The following is an 18,534-nucleotide window of genomic DNA, read 5'->3' on the forward strand; positions in this document are numbered from 1 at the left end:
GGTTTGGTTTTTTTAAGTGGCACGATAATTCTGATGCCCTCCAATTCTAGCTGGACAACAAAATGAACACAGGCTGCTAGATCAAAAATAATTTAGTCAATGTTAAAAGAGGATAGCACCTTTACTAAAGTGCTTTCTCATCAGTCAAATCACTCTAACTCCTGCTCTGCTCTCAAATAGTCACCAGTGCAGTACCCACTTTTAAAACATGGATGCTATATCAATAAAGGAAAAGGGACACCTGCCAAAACCTGCAATTAATCTTTCAATCAAAGCCATAAAGAATGATTAGCTCCAGAAAGTTCTATAGTAATTTTGTATTTGTGATGTATTCCTCAAACTCCAAGCTGAAACAGGATGAAGATGCCGCTTTGCTACTGTTGAGATTTAGCCATGAGCTCTGAAACATTTATCATCACTACCAAAAGGAACTGTGTTTAAAGTCTACACTGTTATAGGTATGTTAGTTCTTGATGTAATATTCTGGCTTTAGAGAAGACTACCATAAAACTTGATGGACTACTCATTAACATATAGAAAAATCAGTCCAGAAAAGGTCTTCAAATACATTCTGGAAAACAAGATTGCCCCTGCAAGATTAGACCAGTGAAGAAACTTCTTCTCACATATATGAAAGGCTTCAGAAAGTAAACAGTGCCTAATTACCATTTCTACAGTTTTCTAGGACAGCATCAATCAGAATATGCAAAAGAGATCTAGTTCTTTCTCTGAAAAGATGATCACATATAATTTTTTTTTTAAAACCCACCACCCCATAACAATGCCCAGTAAAGACAAGATGAAAATAAGATGACATGCTCTTATTATCAAATGATCTGCAAGAGTAGTTGAGATAAGGATGGCACAAATTTTCATCTGGTGTAGGGCTACAGACAGCTGAGAAACTTCCAATTCCGTTTCTGCTTTCTTTTATAAGAGGTTCAAGCATGCTGCTATCACAGCATACTATAAGCTTATGAGCAAGAAAGAAGACACTGCTGCAACAGCAGTTTCGTATCAGTGCAGAGACTATACAATTGCTGAGGGAAGGAGAAAGCATTTGCAGTCACAAAAAACAAACCCACTTAAGTACTAACTACACTACAGGGGCTAACAACATATGATCCAGGCAAATTTCTCAAGAGTACCATGAATTTGTCTCAGAAACTAGCTCGTTTAGGCTTTGTCTATAAAACGAACACTGATTAATCCAGCATCAACCATGGATATACTGGATATAGCTCATCATATCAATATATTACTTTAACGTGATAGATAACACAGATATTGGGCAACCTGAGGATGCCCAATCTGACAGAAAAGTAACACAACATTATTCAACCAAAATCATCAAAATAAGCAAGATGAATATAAATAAATTCCACTTCATTTTCAGAGAATCTGCAAGTACTATTATAGTGCTATTGCTTCAACTCAAGCACTTCCAGCAGTGCTAATGTTACAAATTAAATATTTAGTAAACTAGAAGATACAACCACACACACTGATGAAAAAGTGTCAGGGAGAAAAGATTACACTGGCACAATTTCACAATTAACTTTTTTAATATTCCATTATCAGAGAACACTGAAACTATACCCTAAAGATTAATGCAAATAAAGACTCAAGACACCTGCAACCAGCTGCCAGAAAAATCTTATCATTCAGACTGAAAACAATAATTTTTCCTCAATGTTAAACATATTGTGAAAGTACTGTCTGGTTTCAAATGGTATGGAGTTAATTTTCTTTCTAGTAGCTGGTATAGTGTTATGTTTTGGATTTAGTACAAGAATAATATGATAGCACACCAATGTTTTTAGTTGTTGCTAAGCAGTGTTTATACTAAGTCAAGGATTTTTCAGCTTCTCATGGCCAGCCAGCAAGAAGGCTAGAGAGACACAAGAAGTTGGGTGGGGACACAGCCAGGACAGCTGACTCAAACTGGCCAAAGGGGTATTCCATACCATGTGATGTCATGTCCAGTATATAAACTGGGGGGAGTGGGTGGGGGGGGGGGGGGGAAGGGGGGGGGCAGGGAGGAGGGAGCAGGGCACAGATCACAGCTGGAGAACTAACTGGGCATCTGTCAGCGAGTGGTGAGCAATTGCATTGTGCATCACTTGTTTAGTATATTCCAATTCTTTTATCATCATCATCATCTTTTTATTCCTCTCTGTCCTATTAAACTGTCTTTATCTCAACCCAAGAGTTTTACTTTTTTTTCAATCCTCTCCCCTATCCCACTGGGTGGGTTGGAGCGAGTGACCAGCTGCGTGGTGCTTAGTTGCTGGCTGGGGTTAAACCACAACATGTACTCAACTAAAGTTTTCAAGAATGCATTACTACATAAAATTGGAAAATTCTTTCCTTTCATGTCCTACAATAAGAAGCTACATATATTGTTAAGAATGCACAATTACATTTGGAAAGTAATTAATGCAAAATTTCTATCAAAATAGTTGTGAATTCCAAACAATAACACTTAACGCACTTCAGTATTCAGTGGCTACCTTCTTTTCCCCTCTCTCCCACAAAAAGAAAAGTTAATAAATATTAAAGCAATAGTAAGTATATACCTCAAATAATCGTAGATCAGCCGGGACCCTGTCTCCAACTGACAAGCAGACTGTATCACCTGGGACTAAATCTCTTGCAAGTGTATGTTCCACTCTACCTTCTCGTACACTGTAGGTAGAAACATGAAGAGCAAAAAGAATGTATCCTCTGGCATTTCGTCTGAGAAAAGCAGGTTGACTGTGCATTGCAATGTTACTGGTTTCAGCAAAATACCATTTCTAATTTACAGCTTATTTCTTAGAAGTTACACATCAGTAACATCATTTGAAGGGTTCAGAGAAGCAACAATGTGGAGTAATTTTTAAGCTCATAAAACAATCTTTAAAATGAGCAAAAGCAAAGCATGTTCTATGTCAGCATAAGAGCTTGACAGAAAGACAGTAAGTTCAGTAAAATCTTTTTGATTTACTCATTTCAGATTAAACTTAAAACTACTTAATTTAGGACTGAAAGGACAGATAATTACATACCAATGACATTCTGGAGGCACAAGTTTACTAAGCTCTTCAAGAGATTTTTCTGATCTGTACTCCTGCAGACACATTTAAAAAAAAAATAAAGCAGATAATACTTTTTAAAACAGGCAAAAGTTAAAAAACAGTAAGATACATCCACATCCGCCGAAATTCATCATATTAGTAAAGCTGTATTAAAGTAATATTGCAAACAATCAGATAAGAGATGCTTTTCAACAGTTCTATATTAGATACTTTAAAAAGCAAATATGGTCCAAACACTGAAAAATTTACAGATTTGCCTACATGCATTTCTTCTGAAAGAACAGCAGAGGTCCTTTGCATTTTCCTTCAGTATCTTCAGGTCTTTGTAATACTTGCAGTAATGCTTCTAAACTCAGGGATCAGACACATGATTAAGTTCTACAGTTTAACAAGTTAGTACCAAAACCACTGTTTTCCTGCTCTTAGCCCCTGGAGAACTAAGGTAACACAACTCATCTCTAACTCAATAAACAGATTACAGAAATAAGGTAAACAGAGATATAAAGCACAAACACAAAGGAACTTTGATTTAGGCACACACTGAGTAAAGCTGTCTATTTACAGAATGAAAACAACTTTTTTATGACTTAGAAAACTACTTAAAAGACTTGTTTTTTTTTTTAAATTTCTGTACAAAATTGAAGCCAGAGCTACATTTTCAAAATCTATTTTATAAGAAGTTAAATATTTAAGTACTTCTACACTGTTTATTCTGAGTGCTTCTTTACAAGTACTCCTTTATGGCTGAGTATAATACCGATATAGATGCATAAATGTCAATGTAGTTAAAGCAGGACAAATCATGCACTTCAGAAAAGGCAAAAGACTTGGATCAAAGCACAGAGCTCTTTACTCAACCATTCACAGCACAATGCATCAAGACAATTACTTCAGTCTTATAAATAGAAGAGTTTACATAAGATTATTGCTTTTATTTGGACAACAGCTGTCTTACCTGAACAAAGGCAACTGTAACAACAATGAGTATTGCCTGCAAGAAAACAAAAGTGGGTGAGATAAAAGAATTCCAAATGGCCATGAAAGTAAGTGAACATATTTGGTTTTGCTCAGCCATAGTTGTTAAATCATATTAACAACATGGATTGGAAACAATCTTTCTCATGCTCAAAATCACTCAGTATCCCTTGGGTCTGTTGTAAATAGATAACGGCATTGCTTTTATATCTGCTCCAGTGATGCTGAAGAACTCAATAACTAATTTTACTAAAAATAAGATTAATAACTAGATAGCAATTTTGAAGAAAAACTTCCTCTGCTCTGTGTTTCTAAACAGTGAGCAAGAGGCAGCAGTGGAGAGAGATCCATGACAGGAATAGAAAAATTGGTCTGAATTAAGTGTGAATGGCGTTCTCTGTGAACAGAACAACGGTTAGGAATGACGTTTTAACAGCTACAGAGCATCACAGATGTGGTTTCATTCAAATAACCAGATAACAAAAAAACCTACGAATAAACTGATAACTAAAGATAAGGTAGCAAGCTGAAGAACAGGTCTAGAGCCATAAAATATCCCAGCAAGGAGAACAAGAGGATGATGAGACTCAGGAATCTCAGCCCAAGACTCCCAAGGAGTGAGACAGGACACTGAGTCAGGACACTGAGTCCCAAACAGCCAAGATGCCAGAGATCCCAAACAAAAAAAGCTAAAAAAAATTGCTCATTAGGAATAATCCAAGATAAGTACTAAGGTCTCAACAGCAAGCCCTCATAGTCCCCCATATCACATACAATTCTGGTCACAACACTTCAACATAAACATCATGGGGCTTGTAAGCATGTGATGTGAAAGTGAGTGAATGAATGAAATTTATTACAGAAAGTAACAAAGATCAATTTTGTGTAAAGTATCATCTTCCCCTTCACTACACTCTCAAATTCTGTTTTGTTACATTAACTCAATTTGAGTAACAAATTCAGTTGTTACACTGATTTCTTACAGAACCATAACACAACAGCTATTAATTAAGCCTTTAAAACACACACAGCAACTACTAAAAAATTACCACAATATTACCATTTGCAAGAGAAAAACTCTTGAACTCTTAACTAAATCAAGGATAAATCCAGTAAATCTGCCTTATTTGTGATAATAATGTTAGCCTCACCAACTGAATATTAGGAAATAACTATATATATTCCATCTTTCCGTGGAATATTTCCACCATAGCTACATGTGTTTATTTTGGAGGCAATATTATCTTCTACAGTTCATGCTACCTGACACAGCTTTGCATTCCTAGCCTCACATCAGTCTCTCAGCTTGTGTTTATGTGTAATGGCTTGCATCAAGCAGCCAATATCCTCCAAATGGAAAAAGGTACATAATTATTTTTTTTTAATCTTCATTAGTTCCCAGTCCAGATCAAAAAGTTTTACAATACATTTGTACCAGCAGAGCTAGGAAGATGGCAAAAGCTGCTCAAGCCAGCATTGCCACCAGAAGAAATATATGTCACTGATCTTTAGCAGCAAGCTAGTTTTGTTGCTAAGGCTCTGAGCACCAAAAAAAAAAAAAAAAAAAAAAAAAAAAAAAATCAGTCACAGAAAAATTGCGCTATCATCTGAAAATGAAGGAAAACAAATATTCACTAGGTGATAAAGCGGGCATTAATAACAAGACTAAATGGTAGATTAGTTGGAAGTTAGACAAAACCCACAATTGATGAACTTTATCTTAACGACACTTTTTCTCCATATCTTACGATATCTCTACCAATGTTCACAAGGCTGTTAAAGATTCCTTCCCAGGTTGCAGCACAGAATGCAGAAATTACTGCTCCTTTACACTAACTGCCCTGTTCTTTTCTCATTGCCTTGCTCAAGAGTGTTAGGAAATAGACTTAAGGGCACTAACCAAGGAGAAAACATGAAATAATTCAACTTTCAGACACAATAATTAAATACATTTCATAATACAATAATTTACCTAAATCCAACTTAAGAACACAGCAGACGATTCCAAACTAACACTATACTCAAATTCAAAATTGCATGTTTTTTTTCTTAAAGAAGCCACATAGTTTATCTTCCAAAGAAAACTATTCTTTCTAAAGAATTAGAGGAGTTAGGAGCAAACCTCCAGTTACCTTGATTTAATTACAAAAGTAAAACTCAACGTAGAGAGTGCAGAGGTCAGCCAAGACAAAAAACAGCTACAACTTGCCCCTGCTCATACAGAAATCCCAATTTTCAGTTATCGCCTATCACCCCAAAAAGGTCAAAGGGATTATAATTTACTTCTGTGTCATTTGCAATGACAAATATTTAGCAGTACTATATTTGGCTCACTAGTTTAGCTCCCTGTTGAAATGCGAACTTCTCCAAAAAAACCCGCATTATTTCAGATTCTATCTTCCTTCTGCTATTACTAGAGAGTTCAGGTCACATTTCTTTTTCACATTTTAAAAGACTACATCTTTCAAGTAAATTCACAGAAGGCTTAATGTTGGTTTAATTTGAAATTAAAGCACAATTTAAGATAAAAATTACATAGAAGACACCAAAAATTGCTCCTCTGAACAAATGCCTAAAGACAGGCATTTTAACCAATGAAAGAGTAAAGATATAAGATGCAGCCAGGTAATTATTAGTTGATGTATTTTGATATGTAATACTGCTATCAAGTCAAGAAAAAAAAAAAAAAAACCAAAAAACAACAAAAGCCAGTCAAACTAAACAGATTTAATGACAGCATACAAATAAAATTCATTAGAATCAAGTGATCCCAACCCACATTGGCATTCACGTGATGTTGAAAGTACATGTCATCACACATTGTGAAGTGCTCCCAATGAAGATAAAATTTTAGTTCCTTACCACAGTGATACTGACAGCATCATCAAACTGATGCATTAAAACACTGATGACTGCAGATGCCAGAAGAAGCATAATAAGGGGATTTTTAAACTGAAACAAAACAGAACAGTAATTCAGCAATACTCTTGACAGAAAGACCACTTTATCTACCCCTCAAAGCACACCTATTTTTGTAACATATTATTCTATAATTAAACTATTTCTAACCTACCAGTGCAAAGAAATCTGACTCTGTGCAGTTCAGATGTTTACTTAAGTTTGGGTTTTTTTAATAAAGACCTTGAACAGACCATGTTCAATACATAACAGGAAAAAACTGTTTCTTACATTTCTTGATTCACATTAAGACAAAAAGAATAATCTCTTATATTTGTTTATACTGCATTTAAACATACAAATAGAAGCCTGAAATATATTCAAAATGCCTTTGACGTAACAGGCTTATCCTCTTCCCAGCAACTGATCACTAGCAAGGCAGCAATCTATTTCCTAACTTTCAGTTCATGATTTCTTGTTTTACAAGATACAAGTTTTCCTTTTAGATCATATGCTTTCTTCAGATTTCTAAGGCTAAAATAATAAAGGATCTTGCTTCTACATGACAGCTGGTTGCTAACATGGTCATTTTTTTTGAGAAATGTTACAAAAAAGAACATTCCTACAGTTAAAGTGAAGAACATTCTAAAAGCACATAAGCACATTCAAAGTAAATATGTGTCTTAATAAATCCTACCTAAAATAGACTTGGATAATATGCTTTAGAAGTATTCTGATGCATCTGACTAATTTGACACTACACATGGGAAAATAAAGCATTAATGCCAGAGGACAGCTAGTATGCGATGATGTTCCCACTGCTAACATCAGCAGAGCACTGAATATCTTTTTAATCACTCCCAAGCAAAACAGTTTCTCTAGAATTAACCATCTATCACTTCAGGGTTTACTCTAGAACTTAACTGCACTGCTCAGATAAGGTACAGGAAACATTGACCAAAACTGTTTTAACACTACAAATTCATTAGAACAGTCTTCTGTGTGAAAATTTGCTGTAAATATCTTGTGTAGCTAGGTGATGGAGGGGTAGGCAGGAAGAAGCAGTGACACTTTCACACCATTTCGAGTAGCTGTACATGGTCATACACACACGTATATATATATATATAAAATAAATCACACTGATAGGAAAAAAATTCACACTTGACTGTTGCCAGTTCTGCTTAACACCAGAATCAAGGCTGGTCCCACCTCCACCCTCAGTTCAAAGGCAGCGGGTTTGCTTTTTAAAATTTCCTTTGTCTATCAAGTTATTAATACTTCACATTCCCTTTAAACATTTAGTAACAGTCATATGCATTTATGTTTGACCTTAGTATGATTCATGCTCAAGTCTTTGCCTACAGGGAACTTTATTCTGCTTCTCCAGCCCTCAGGTTAGTTATGAGCATACATTCAAGAACAAATCATGTAATTAAAACACTGGCATGTACCTAAATAAAAAGCTTTTTCAATAGGTAAATTAGATATAAATTATAGAAGTTGCAATTCCTCTTCTACTTGCGTGTCCCCACTTTTCCCCAGAGTATGTTCATGCACACGAAAAGTCAAGCAATAAAGAGCAAAACTACTGACAAGTATTAAAATAAAAAAGCAGAAAGGACAAAAATCTTAACCTGGGAAATATATCTTTTCCACAATGGTTCATCTTCACTAATATCAAATTCATTCCATCCATGGAATGCTCGTCTATGACAAACTTCACAGTTTTTTAAGCCATTCTGAAGATTAGCCTATTAAAATATGCAAAGAATAACACAGTCAGCAATTGCACTGATAAGCTAGACTTCCAATAAATTCCAACCCCAAAACATATAGCCTTAGATTATACAAATTTGGCCAACATCAGAAAGACAAACTTGGTACTAATGTCTGTATGACAATGAAAGCTAACTAACTACTATTTTAGAACTCAATTTGGCACTACTTATGAGATTCAACAAAAAATTCACAGAAGAACTACAGAAGCAGATGATGTTTGACATCTCTAAATGACTGCTGATCTTCCCTGCAGAAAACTCTTCAACAAGCCAAACTGTGGGCGTAGTTTAGACTCTTGAGGATTATGTCAGGAGCTCGGTTACTCAGCCAAATGACAGCAATAGCTTCAAAGTCTTGAGTTGTCAGGGACGAACATTTGTCATGGTGTACTCCTCAAGCAGTCAAGCATACAGAAAACAAAAAAAGACCATCGATCATGAAAATTAACCCAGATTCAATGGTTCATAAATCTGTAAATGGGTAGCTTTCTCAATCCTGTTCCTCCACTTAAAATGGAGGCTACCAAAATAAATTAAGGATTCCTTAGAGAAACAGAAGCAGTAGCTATGAAAAACAGGACAGATTTTTATAGGAAGATTGACTCTAAGATTTTTATTAACAAAAAGCAATCTTCAAAGCACACAGAAATCCAAACATTTTCAAGCTGAATCTCATCCCCCCTCCAAACACCCGATTTCTTTGAAAACATTAGAGATTAGAGCATTTCAAGTAACAATTTAAAAATCAATAGCTAATATCAAGCTGCATGATAATGCATAGACTTCCAATGACAAGACCTGTCCTTAAGAAAAACTTATTGTTTGGTAACATCAGCACATTCTTAAGAGATGCAAAATCACTTACTTGCAGAATGCTTGCTACTTCATCAACTGGCAATTCACTTGCTTTTTTTGAAGACAGTACAGGAATCATTGTCTCATTGTCACCATCAGGGATTTTTTGAAGACGTGCAACCTAAAAAACAAAAAACAAAGTCTGAAGGGAAGTACTACCATTTCATTTCAAACAAAATATACCAGAACAATGCAGTATTAATGCCATTAAAAGGTAGTTTTTAATAACCATTGCACTTTAAAAAAAAAAATCTACAATTCAGCTTATTTTCATGCAGTACCATATGCAATAATAAAAGAAAATACTGGGCATGTAACTGAAGACTAATGTTTGTAACAACATGTTCAGTGATGACAAAGATCATAACAGCTAAATATATTCATAATCCTTTAGCTTGTTATCACCAACACCTGGTCAGAAAGTAACCACTCCAGATAAATTTCACTCCCTGCCTCTACTTTCTACTCATTAATGAAGATGGTCTAAGCAGGCCTATTTATATTTTCTTGTGCACAAAGAAAGGAGAAACAACATTAAGAAAACCTCCAACAAGAACACAGATGCAAGTGAAGTCATAAAACTTGACTACAGTACAAAAGCTTCAAGCCAATGCTATAATGTTTTCCCGTAACTTTAGGAAGTTAAAATTTTGTGAACTGCAGAAGAGCACAACAGCAACATTGATCATACAGCTCAGCACTGCTTTAATATTTAATGAAGCTTCAGAGTTTCTGAATTCATGCTTATTAAATGAGGAGCTGGAGTGATACTTTCTTCCCCCTCTCTATCTTACTGCACCCACAATCAATATCTCATCCATCATGACACACACACATCCCCCTTCCATTAACTGGAAGACACCTAACATGCAAACATGCATGCCACAGAAATGGTTTTCCCATTATACTTGCACAGAATGTGAGCAAGCAGTTTTACGCTTTAAGAAATAATTACTATCTTGTATAAATCTCCTTTATGGATGGTGAGACTTAAAATATAAGATAAAGTACCTCAAGATGACAACACATTAAAAGATTCCAGCATTTTTATGCCCTAAAAAAGGTATGACAATCTTCATTTTCTATACTGCATGTTGTTTGTCATATACTCAAATACGATAGCTGAGATTAATTCAACTCAATATTTGTTTTTCTAGCTGCCTATGTAAATAGACTCCACAAAGACTTCATCCCAGGGGCTCAAGGGAACAAAAGCTGAAATTGCTACAGTTAGAACTCACACGCTTTCACGAGAAACCCTTGGAAACTCTCTATACTTGCCATGTAGTTTCTAGTGAAACAGTAAACGAACAAGACTTCCTCCTTCACTGTAGTTCTAAGAAAGCAGGTCTAGAGAACAAGATGAAAGGCAGGGCAATAGGAGGTGTGGGTCTGAGCTCTTGGGCAGGGGAGATGGCAGATGAAAGAACTGCACCTTAACAATGTGTTTACTGGCCTCCAAAGAGGGGGAGCCCCTTGGGCCCCACTCAGCTTTCTGTAGCCTGAAGCCAGTGGGACTGAGCAGCTGGAGCGCAGCTCAGCAAGGGCCAAGAATGGCAGTTCTGCCACACCTCCACTCCAGTTCCCATATTTCATTCCAGTCAAAGAGCTTTGTTTTGTTCTTTACTAGTCTGTGCACAGATGCATCATTAAAAGACCAGAATTGGAAAGTCTGTGGTCAAATTTTGGAGAGTATTACAAAGTATGTAACTTAAATACGCTTTAGCATTGATTAGGTACTTATAAAAAACTTAAGTGTATACACTGATGTAAGTAATCTTTAAAAATGATAGTGAATACACATTCTTATACACTGTAAATACATACATCTACAAAAATTATCTAGCAAGTTATCATTTCCAAATACCTTTACATGTTTCCAATTAGACAAGAAACTGAGTCAAAAAATATTTCAGCCATGGTTCAACAAAATAACATATTTTTCTCTCTCAACATTCTATGTATATTTAAAGTATTTTAAAAAAACTATTACTTTTAACATCGGAATAAAAACAAAATCATGACTACAATTCTGTTCCTAACAAGGGGTCTTTTTACAAAACCCAACAGTAACAAGCCCTTATACCAACAAGGTTACACTATTCTGGACCAGAGGGACAAACATTTGCTCCACAATTTAAGGCTTCTCACAGAACACATAGACATGCTTCTCACAGCATCATAAGACTCCCTCTACAAAACAGAACTATTATTAAAGCAACTTAAGCTGACCACAATAGCAGCAGAATGGCAGGTATTTCGGTTAGGAAGAATACACACAGTGACCCTAAGCCTTACAAAATACTCTTTGGTACATACAAATTCATTTCCCCAAAATTTCATCATGGGAAGCAATACATCATCATGACCACTCAGTCCTCCATGCAGACAGCTAGCCTTTGGTTAATTTTACCACCACTTTTACCAGCATCCATGAAGCACTTGATGCTCACAAGATTCAGGCCCTAGGAAGAAACAGTTTCATTCAGATTCACCTATTCTGCAATTAAGAACACACCCAGTTACAGCTGCTGTTAAGCCTCCACAAAAAAATAGTAAGTTAAATCACTTCAATTCTCAGGAAATTGCCATTGGAGAGGATGACTTTTCATACTTTAGAAGGTTATACTTAATTTTCTTTGGATTCTAGCCTTACTTCTGTTTCAGTTTTCTTGGACCATGCTTTTCTAAACCCAGAATTTTGCCACAATCTCCCCTCTTTGATAAAATACCCTACAGAATTACTAGGTCATGTTCTTTTCTTTAAGGTTTCCCATCCTAAGTACTAGCTTTTGATTTGTATTGAAAAGAGATACCACATTCATGGTATTAGCTACTAAACATCAGTTCAGGGCTGAAAACCATTAACCCTAAGTGCTGTTTCAAAACAAACCCACAAATTACTTTGACCAAGTTGACTCCACATTCTCAACAAAAATGCTGAGCAACCAAGCTTTCCCAGTAAGAGTAGGTAGAAATGAACTGACAGCCATTACAAATTTTAGTGCTCGGAAAAATCTTTTTCCCTATACCAACTGACATGGCTGCTGAACACAAATAATTCCAAAAAAGGACATGTAACTGATAATTTTCCTAATATTATCAATTAGGACTTCAAGAAGTCTAATAACAAGCTTTTTAAGGATATTTTAAGTTAAATATCCTTAAACAGAAATGTTAAAGTACTCTCAGAGATAAGGCTTTTCCAAATAAGTCTTCACTAGCACAGAAGAATTGTGCAACAACAAAACCTATTTTGACAACCTTTTTGTGATAGACTCAAAAAGCCATTGATTTTGCATGTGTGTTTCATTCATATTATCTCCCACTTTTATGAAGAACACTATACTGTATGCAGTGGAAAGAAAAACCTACAGAGAAACTCTGGTATAGGATTAGAAAAATAAAGTCTCAGAAGTCTGTCTTTTTACAGCCACCTCATTTCTCTAGAGCAAAATTACATAGCATAAGACAATTCTAGATGGATCCTCATCTAAATTCTCAAACCCCTCTACAATCTGTGTAGATTAAGCTACACCTGTAGTTCAGGAAAGAACAGTTTCAAATATTTAACACTTGGCCACCAATCAAATCCAATTGCTTAGCCAATCAGAAACTGACCACTGTTCCCTTCATCACTACCTTCCAAAATACAAAGTGGGTTACACCAACAGATTTAGGTCCAAAAAAATAGTTGGAAAAAGTGCTTGCTATCTGCTGGAACACAGTAACTATATTCAAGCAAATAATTTTGCCTTTACTATGCATTACTCCCATAAAGCAAGGGAAAGATTACTTATATAATACTGTCAGCAAGTGCTCTACAGTCCTTTGCACTGCTGCCGAGATCTGCACACTGGAGATCTGCACTTCTGCAACATCTTTTAGTGTATCCAACAAAAGCTATCCCCAAAACCAGTGTTCTATATTAAAGGAGTCAACCCACACACAGTAAGATGCCTTCCCATCCTATGCTGCAATTAATTTTCAAGCATCTATCAGCTGATACCTTAAAACGCTTCAGTACTTCATTGCAGGCCAAGTTTTTATATGGATAATTGGGCTAAGAAATGATACTGGTCTATGCTGCTATATCAGATAGGCAGCACGTACATGACCACTGAAGCTTCTGGAGCTATGACTACAGCTTCCCATTCCCCACCTGCAGCTAACTCTACCAAGGAACAAAGCATCAGGATTCTAACTAACAAAAATAAATAGCTGCCTCAGGAAGGACTTTTCTTGGACCACTTCCAATGGCCTAGAAATGGAGGTGTGTACAAGAAATATGCATCAATCATATGACCATGGAACTGTGACCAAAGTATGTTTATCAAAATAAATACAAATTCATCTAGAAGGCTTATATTACCAGAAATTCAGAGTTCCCTTCCGTTTTCTCTAAAAAAAAAAAAATCTAATTAACAGTAATGCGTCACTGTTCTTCCTCATACCCTACAAGAGCCTGCCTACCCTCTTTTTACCATGGGCTCACTGACATTGAGATACTTTTACAATTATTTTTAAGGGGAAATTTAAGCTCTACTTGCTCAGAGGATGCAAATGGCAGGACCTACATTCACTGAGAGCAGTCTAAAAAGTTTTCAACACTCTCACAGCAAAATCTATTTTTAGGCAAACTTGTCACCAAAACACTTTGGCTAATTAGCTAATATAAAGTCCTGTAAATGCTACATGCAGTTACTCAACTGACCTACAAGTGCAAAATACAAAGGTCGTATAGAAACAAAACTACACAGAACAGTAAAAGTGAAAAAAACACAGATGTTTACAAAACAATGAAATTTAAGTTGAGGTACTTAAAGAGAAATGCTGATTCTTTCTCTCATAAGTTCCTTCAGAAACCTGAAAGACAGGAACACGTCTGGGTTTAAGCACTCTACTCTTGTTTACCCTACCACACAAGAAGTCTCACTGGCAAACTGCAGGTTAGTACAGCCAGTTCCCAGGAAACACTGTGGCACAACTGGAAATGGAAAAAGATGACCGGAAGCATTAGACTCAGCACACTTTCCAATATTTGCCTCTTAAGCATACCTATCACTTTCTTGTGAATCTTCCCATCCATCTGAGCAGCTGATTAAGTCAGCCTGAATCTACCCCATCAGTTCCTATAAAACTGAACCCCTTTCTAGCCAACTCAAGTACTACAAAGACCTTTCGACTTGTTCGTAGTGATCAACCTGCAAGACTATTACTGTACAAACAGTTACTGACCCACATCCAGGTATATGCCTCTATCACAGATAGCATGCAATTGCTATTGAATCATGCTGTGTCTAATCAATAGTAAAATTAACGAATGTACACATAATCAATGTGTAATTAATCAATGAGCATTTAATCTTAAGTATATATACAGTACATTGTACCTGCTCAGGAACTGCAGCTTTATTGATGAGATAAGGATATTAGAGCATGTTGTCCAAGGGACACTTCAAAGCCCACATTACGGACCTGACTGCTATCAGTGATTGACGAATCTGTACTGTGAACAAAACCACGTAAGAGTACTAGTGAACGCAGATGAGATCTACAGTGTGCCATGCCCTGACCAGAGATCTATCCAAAGCCGTACCATCTCAGGGTTCCCAGCATCAGAAAGGACATACGATTTTATACCTTGCTATCACCTTTTCTGAGTTAACAGTGATCTGCCTTGCAAGTGTTTGTGCCTTTCTTTTTGGAATTCCAAAAGAATCAGCACTTCCCTCACCCACTGTAAGAATTAGCTTCCATTTTTTTATCTACCTTCCCTGCACTAAAAAAAAAAAAAAAAAAAAGATAGCATTCAACAACATAATAAAAAGGTGTTTCACCGAATACAAAACATATTGAAACTTACAAGCTTGCCATTTTCTGTATGATCAAATTGTATGTGACATATACTGAAAGGTTTAGAAAGCTCAGATGCTACTAAACGTATTCTTCTCCAGTTCTGTACAATTTGGAGCCAGGATGCTGGGTGTGGAGGGGTAACAGCAGATAAATCAACTACCGTAGACATATGTGCACACAAGTAACATAATAAAATACTAAGCGCTTACCTCTTCTGCACTGATACAGTTGTGTGTACAACATATGTGATTAAATCACAAAGACTGATTAATTCCTGTGTTCTCAACTAGCAATTTCTCTAATGAGCCTCAAAACCCTGTAAATTTAGATATGAAAAATATTTGAATACTGTAACTGACCAATAAACCCCTATAACAGAAGGCTCAGAGGAGATGGGCAAGAGTGATATGCCCATGAAGCTCATGAAATAATGTAAGGTGTGACTAACCACAGCTGTTGCAAAGAGGCTAACTTTACCTCAGCACAATGGGGACTGGAGGGTGGCCTTTGCTTTGGATAGACAACTATATCAGTTGAATGGATCAACTGGTGGTGTGTTTCTCCCTGATTTCATCAAAAGAATGTGAATGCCTGAGTTAGCCAGACCAGCGGGGCGGATGCATATGTGGCTCAGCCCAACATATGAACTGAACAACCGACAAAATTTCAGAGAGCAACAGGCTTGAGCTTGTTTCAACCCATGTATTCCTTTCCGGCGACTGGAGATGCCCAGCGTCATGACAGTGAGCATATTACAGAGACTGGTAATGAGAATCACATTGGTATTACAACTGAACTGTGTATTGCAATTTCTGTATTTTGGTATGTGTAACTTACAAAATATACCGAAAACATAGTACAAATATGTCATTCTGCTAAATCGGAAATCCCACATCAAATATTTTCAAATACACACATTTTCTATTAAACATTACATGCTCCATATGTGGATTATCTAAAAGAACCTGGTCAGAGAGTATTATACTCTGACAAATACCTTTATGGGAAATAATGCTGCTTTCTTAGAGCAACAAGTGCCAACACTCATTCAACACAAACATCCATGACCAATTTGCAAAAAGGGTATTTTACTTGCCACTGCAAACAGCTGTCCCTTCTCACCCCCAAAAGGTTAGAGGTCTGCAGACTAATGAGCCACTTGTTTTCTACCAGGCACTGTTTGTTCAGGATAAGAAATACTTTTTGAAGGCTTTGAAGTTGCTGTCTACTATCTTCATTTGAATGGACTCCTTTGGAAAAGTGTGATGATTTTTCATTTCTGGGGAAACTGCTGCAGCAGCCCTGTATTCTAATACTCAAATAAATTTGTTCCCATTCAACAGTATTTTAGTTTAAACATTTTACCAGGACTCCCCACATCAAAGTAAGTGCACACAGAAAAGTTCTGTCTCTAAAAAAGCAAAAAGGAAAGAGAAACACTTAATTTGCATTAATGAGTTATCCTTGCAGACTAATTTCTATCCTGGGAGGTCACATAGTTTCAGACCTTTGCTATTGCGTGTTATTTTGTAAGACTTTACAGAAATGGGCCGATATTCAACCTAGCACAGACACTACCCGATAACCAAAGAAATATAAATACCCAAATTATGAGAACAACCTGCTAAGCCACCCTGTAAGCCTGAAAAAAACTGCCTTGTATTCAAGTACTATTTCAGCAGTGCTTAGGACTTTCACTATGGCCAACAACCAGCCACAATGCAGAACTGTGCTCCTTGGTACACAACACTTCTGCATTTCTGACCAACTAAGAAACAGAAATCTGAACACTGGCACCAACCATCCTAAATCTCAAGGTCTGCCCAATCTTAAAAGTTGTAAAATATTTAAGAGACCTATCCCAAATACCATCTACTTCAGACAGTGTAATAAAGACTAAGATGTTCCATTTAACATCCAACTTATTAATTCTACAGTAGTCTATAAAGCTCAAGAACTATTTTCACATACTAGAAATATCTTCTAAAAAAACATTTCACCGAGTAACACATCTTACTCCTTCAGGATGCTTCACCATGTCTTCTTTAATTTAAAAAATAGAAAGGAAAGTAGGACATCTAGTTCAACTGAGGCTACCAGCAATTTTCTGTAATCGTAGTATATTCCATGCGGTTATCTTGCAAGCCTTGTGAATGACGACCGCCTGCTCTCTAGCTAGAGAAGGTATTTCACAAAAATGATACCTTAACCTGACTGCAGTGTTGTAGATTGTAGGAGTAACAAAAATCCACCTCATCTTCCTTTAGCTCATTTATGTAGTATACAGTTGAAACTTAAGAATGCCAAACACTCAAACTTCATATTCAGTCACTACAAAACATGAAAAACATTTAGAGTATTTCTGTATACTCTGCAGGATGTACTATGATGAATTTAAAGCCTGGTTGCTGAAAGCCTTGAGGTGGCATCAGAGTTACCAAAAATGCATTGACAAACACATCAGACCAATCTGTATCTTGTTGGGCAAAACATTCAGCTTTGATTCTTCCTGTTAAAAAAAACTCCTTGAACACTGGAAAAGTCTGCTTGAACATTTCATATATTTGTCACTACTTATTAATCAGAAGAACAAAAGATACAGAATCCTAAGCACACACTAAAATGATCAAATCAATGCTAGTGCCTTTACAAAAGCAAAGTTTATGTATAACAGCACTGGGTCAGTCCAGAAACCATCACCCAAGGAAGACAGCACTGGTGGCCATATCTCACTTCACTCCAAATAGCATATTCCTCTGCTTAAATCCTGATTCACACAAAGCCTTTTAGAAGTTGAAGGCCAAAAGACTTTGGGTCTAGATATCAGTCATTTGTCTTGCCAAAGAGTTGCTAACTTTCTAGAAGAGAACATTTAAGTTTCGAAATAAGATCATATGGCTCCTCTCCAACAGTCTGCTTCTATCTCATAACACCTTGAAATGTCAAGCTTCTCAAAATGAAGGATGGCACTTGAACAGCAAACACTAATAAAGAATTTTAGCACACTGTGATATACTACTAATGTATCCACAACAAGTTCAGACTTTAGTTGCAATATAATTGTATTAAGCAAAAATACCAGTAGA

The 18,534-nt window shown here is 36.3% G+C and overlaps 1 protein-coding gene across 11 annotated transcripts in view; it reads right to left on the minus strand.

Annotated features, from left to right (window-relative positions):
• ATP2C1 (ATPase secretory pathway Ca2+ transporting 1) overlaps positions 1 to 18,534 on the minus strand; it is a 51,769-nt gene that overhangs the window by 27,012 nt on the left and 6,223 nt on the right. For 10 of the 11 annotated variants that reach the window (XM_030007649.2, XM_030007651.2, XM_041122126.1 and 7 more), the window contains 6 exons: positions 9,600 to 9,710; positions 8,591 to 8,707; positions 6,918 to 7,007; positions 4,036 to 4,071; positions 3,051 to 3,112; positions 2,580 to 2,688 (listed from right to left, as the gene is read on the minus strand). In XM_030007649.2, coding sequence (XP_029863509.1) covers positions 2,580 to 2,688; positions 3,051 to 3,112; positions 4,036 to 4,071; positions 6,918 to 7,007; positions 8,591 to 8,707; positions 9,600 to 9,710 — 525 coding nt within the window. The remainder of the gene's footprint in view (positions 1 to 2,579; positions 2,689 to 3,050; positions 3,113 to 4,035; positions 4,072 to 6,917; positions 7,008 to 8,590; positions 8,708 to 9,599; positions 9,711 to 18,534) is intronic. The other variant, XM_030007654.2, reaches the window with a different exon arrangement.

Source organism: Aquila chrysaetos, chromosome 3, assembly GCF_900496995.4.
Source record: "Aquila chrysaetos chrysaetos chromosome 3, bAquChr1.4, whole genome shotgun sequence".
Taxonomy (NCBI): domain Eukaryota; kingdom Metazoa; phylum Chordata; class Aves; order Accipitriformes; family Accipitridae; genus Aquila; species Aquila chrysaetos.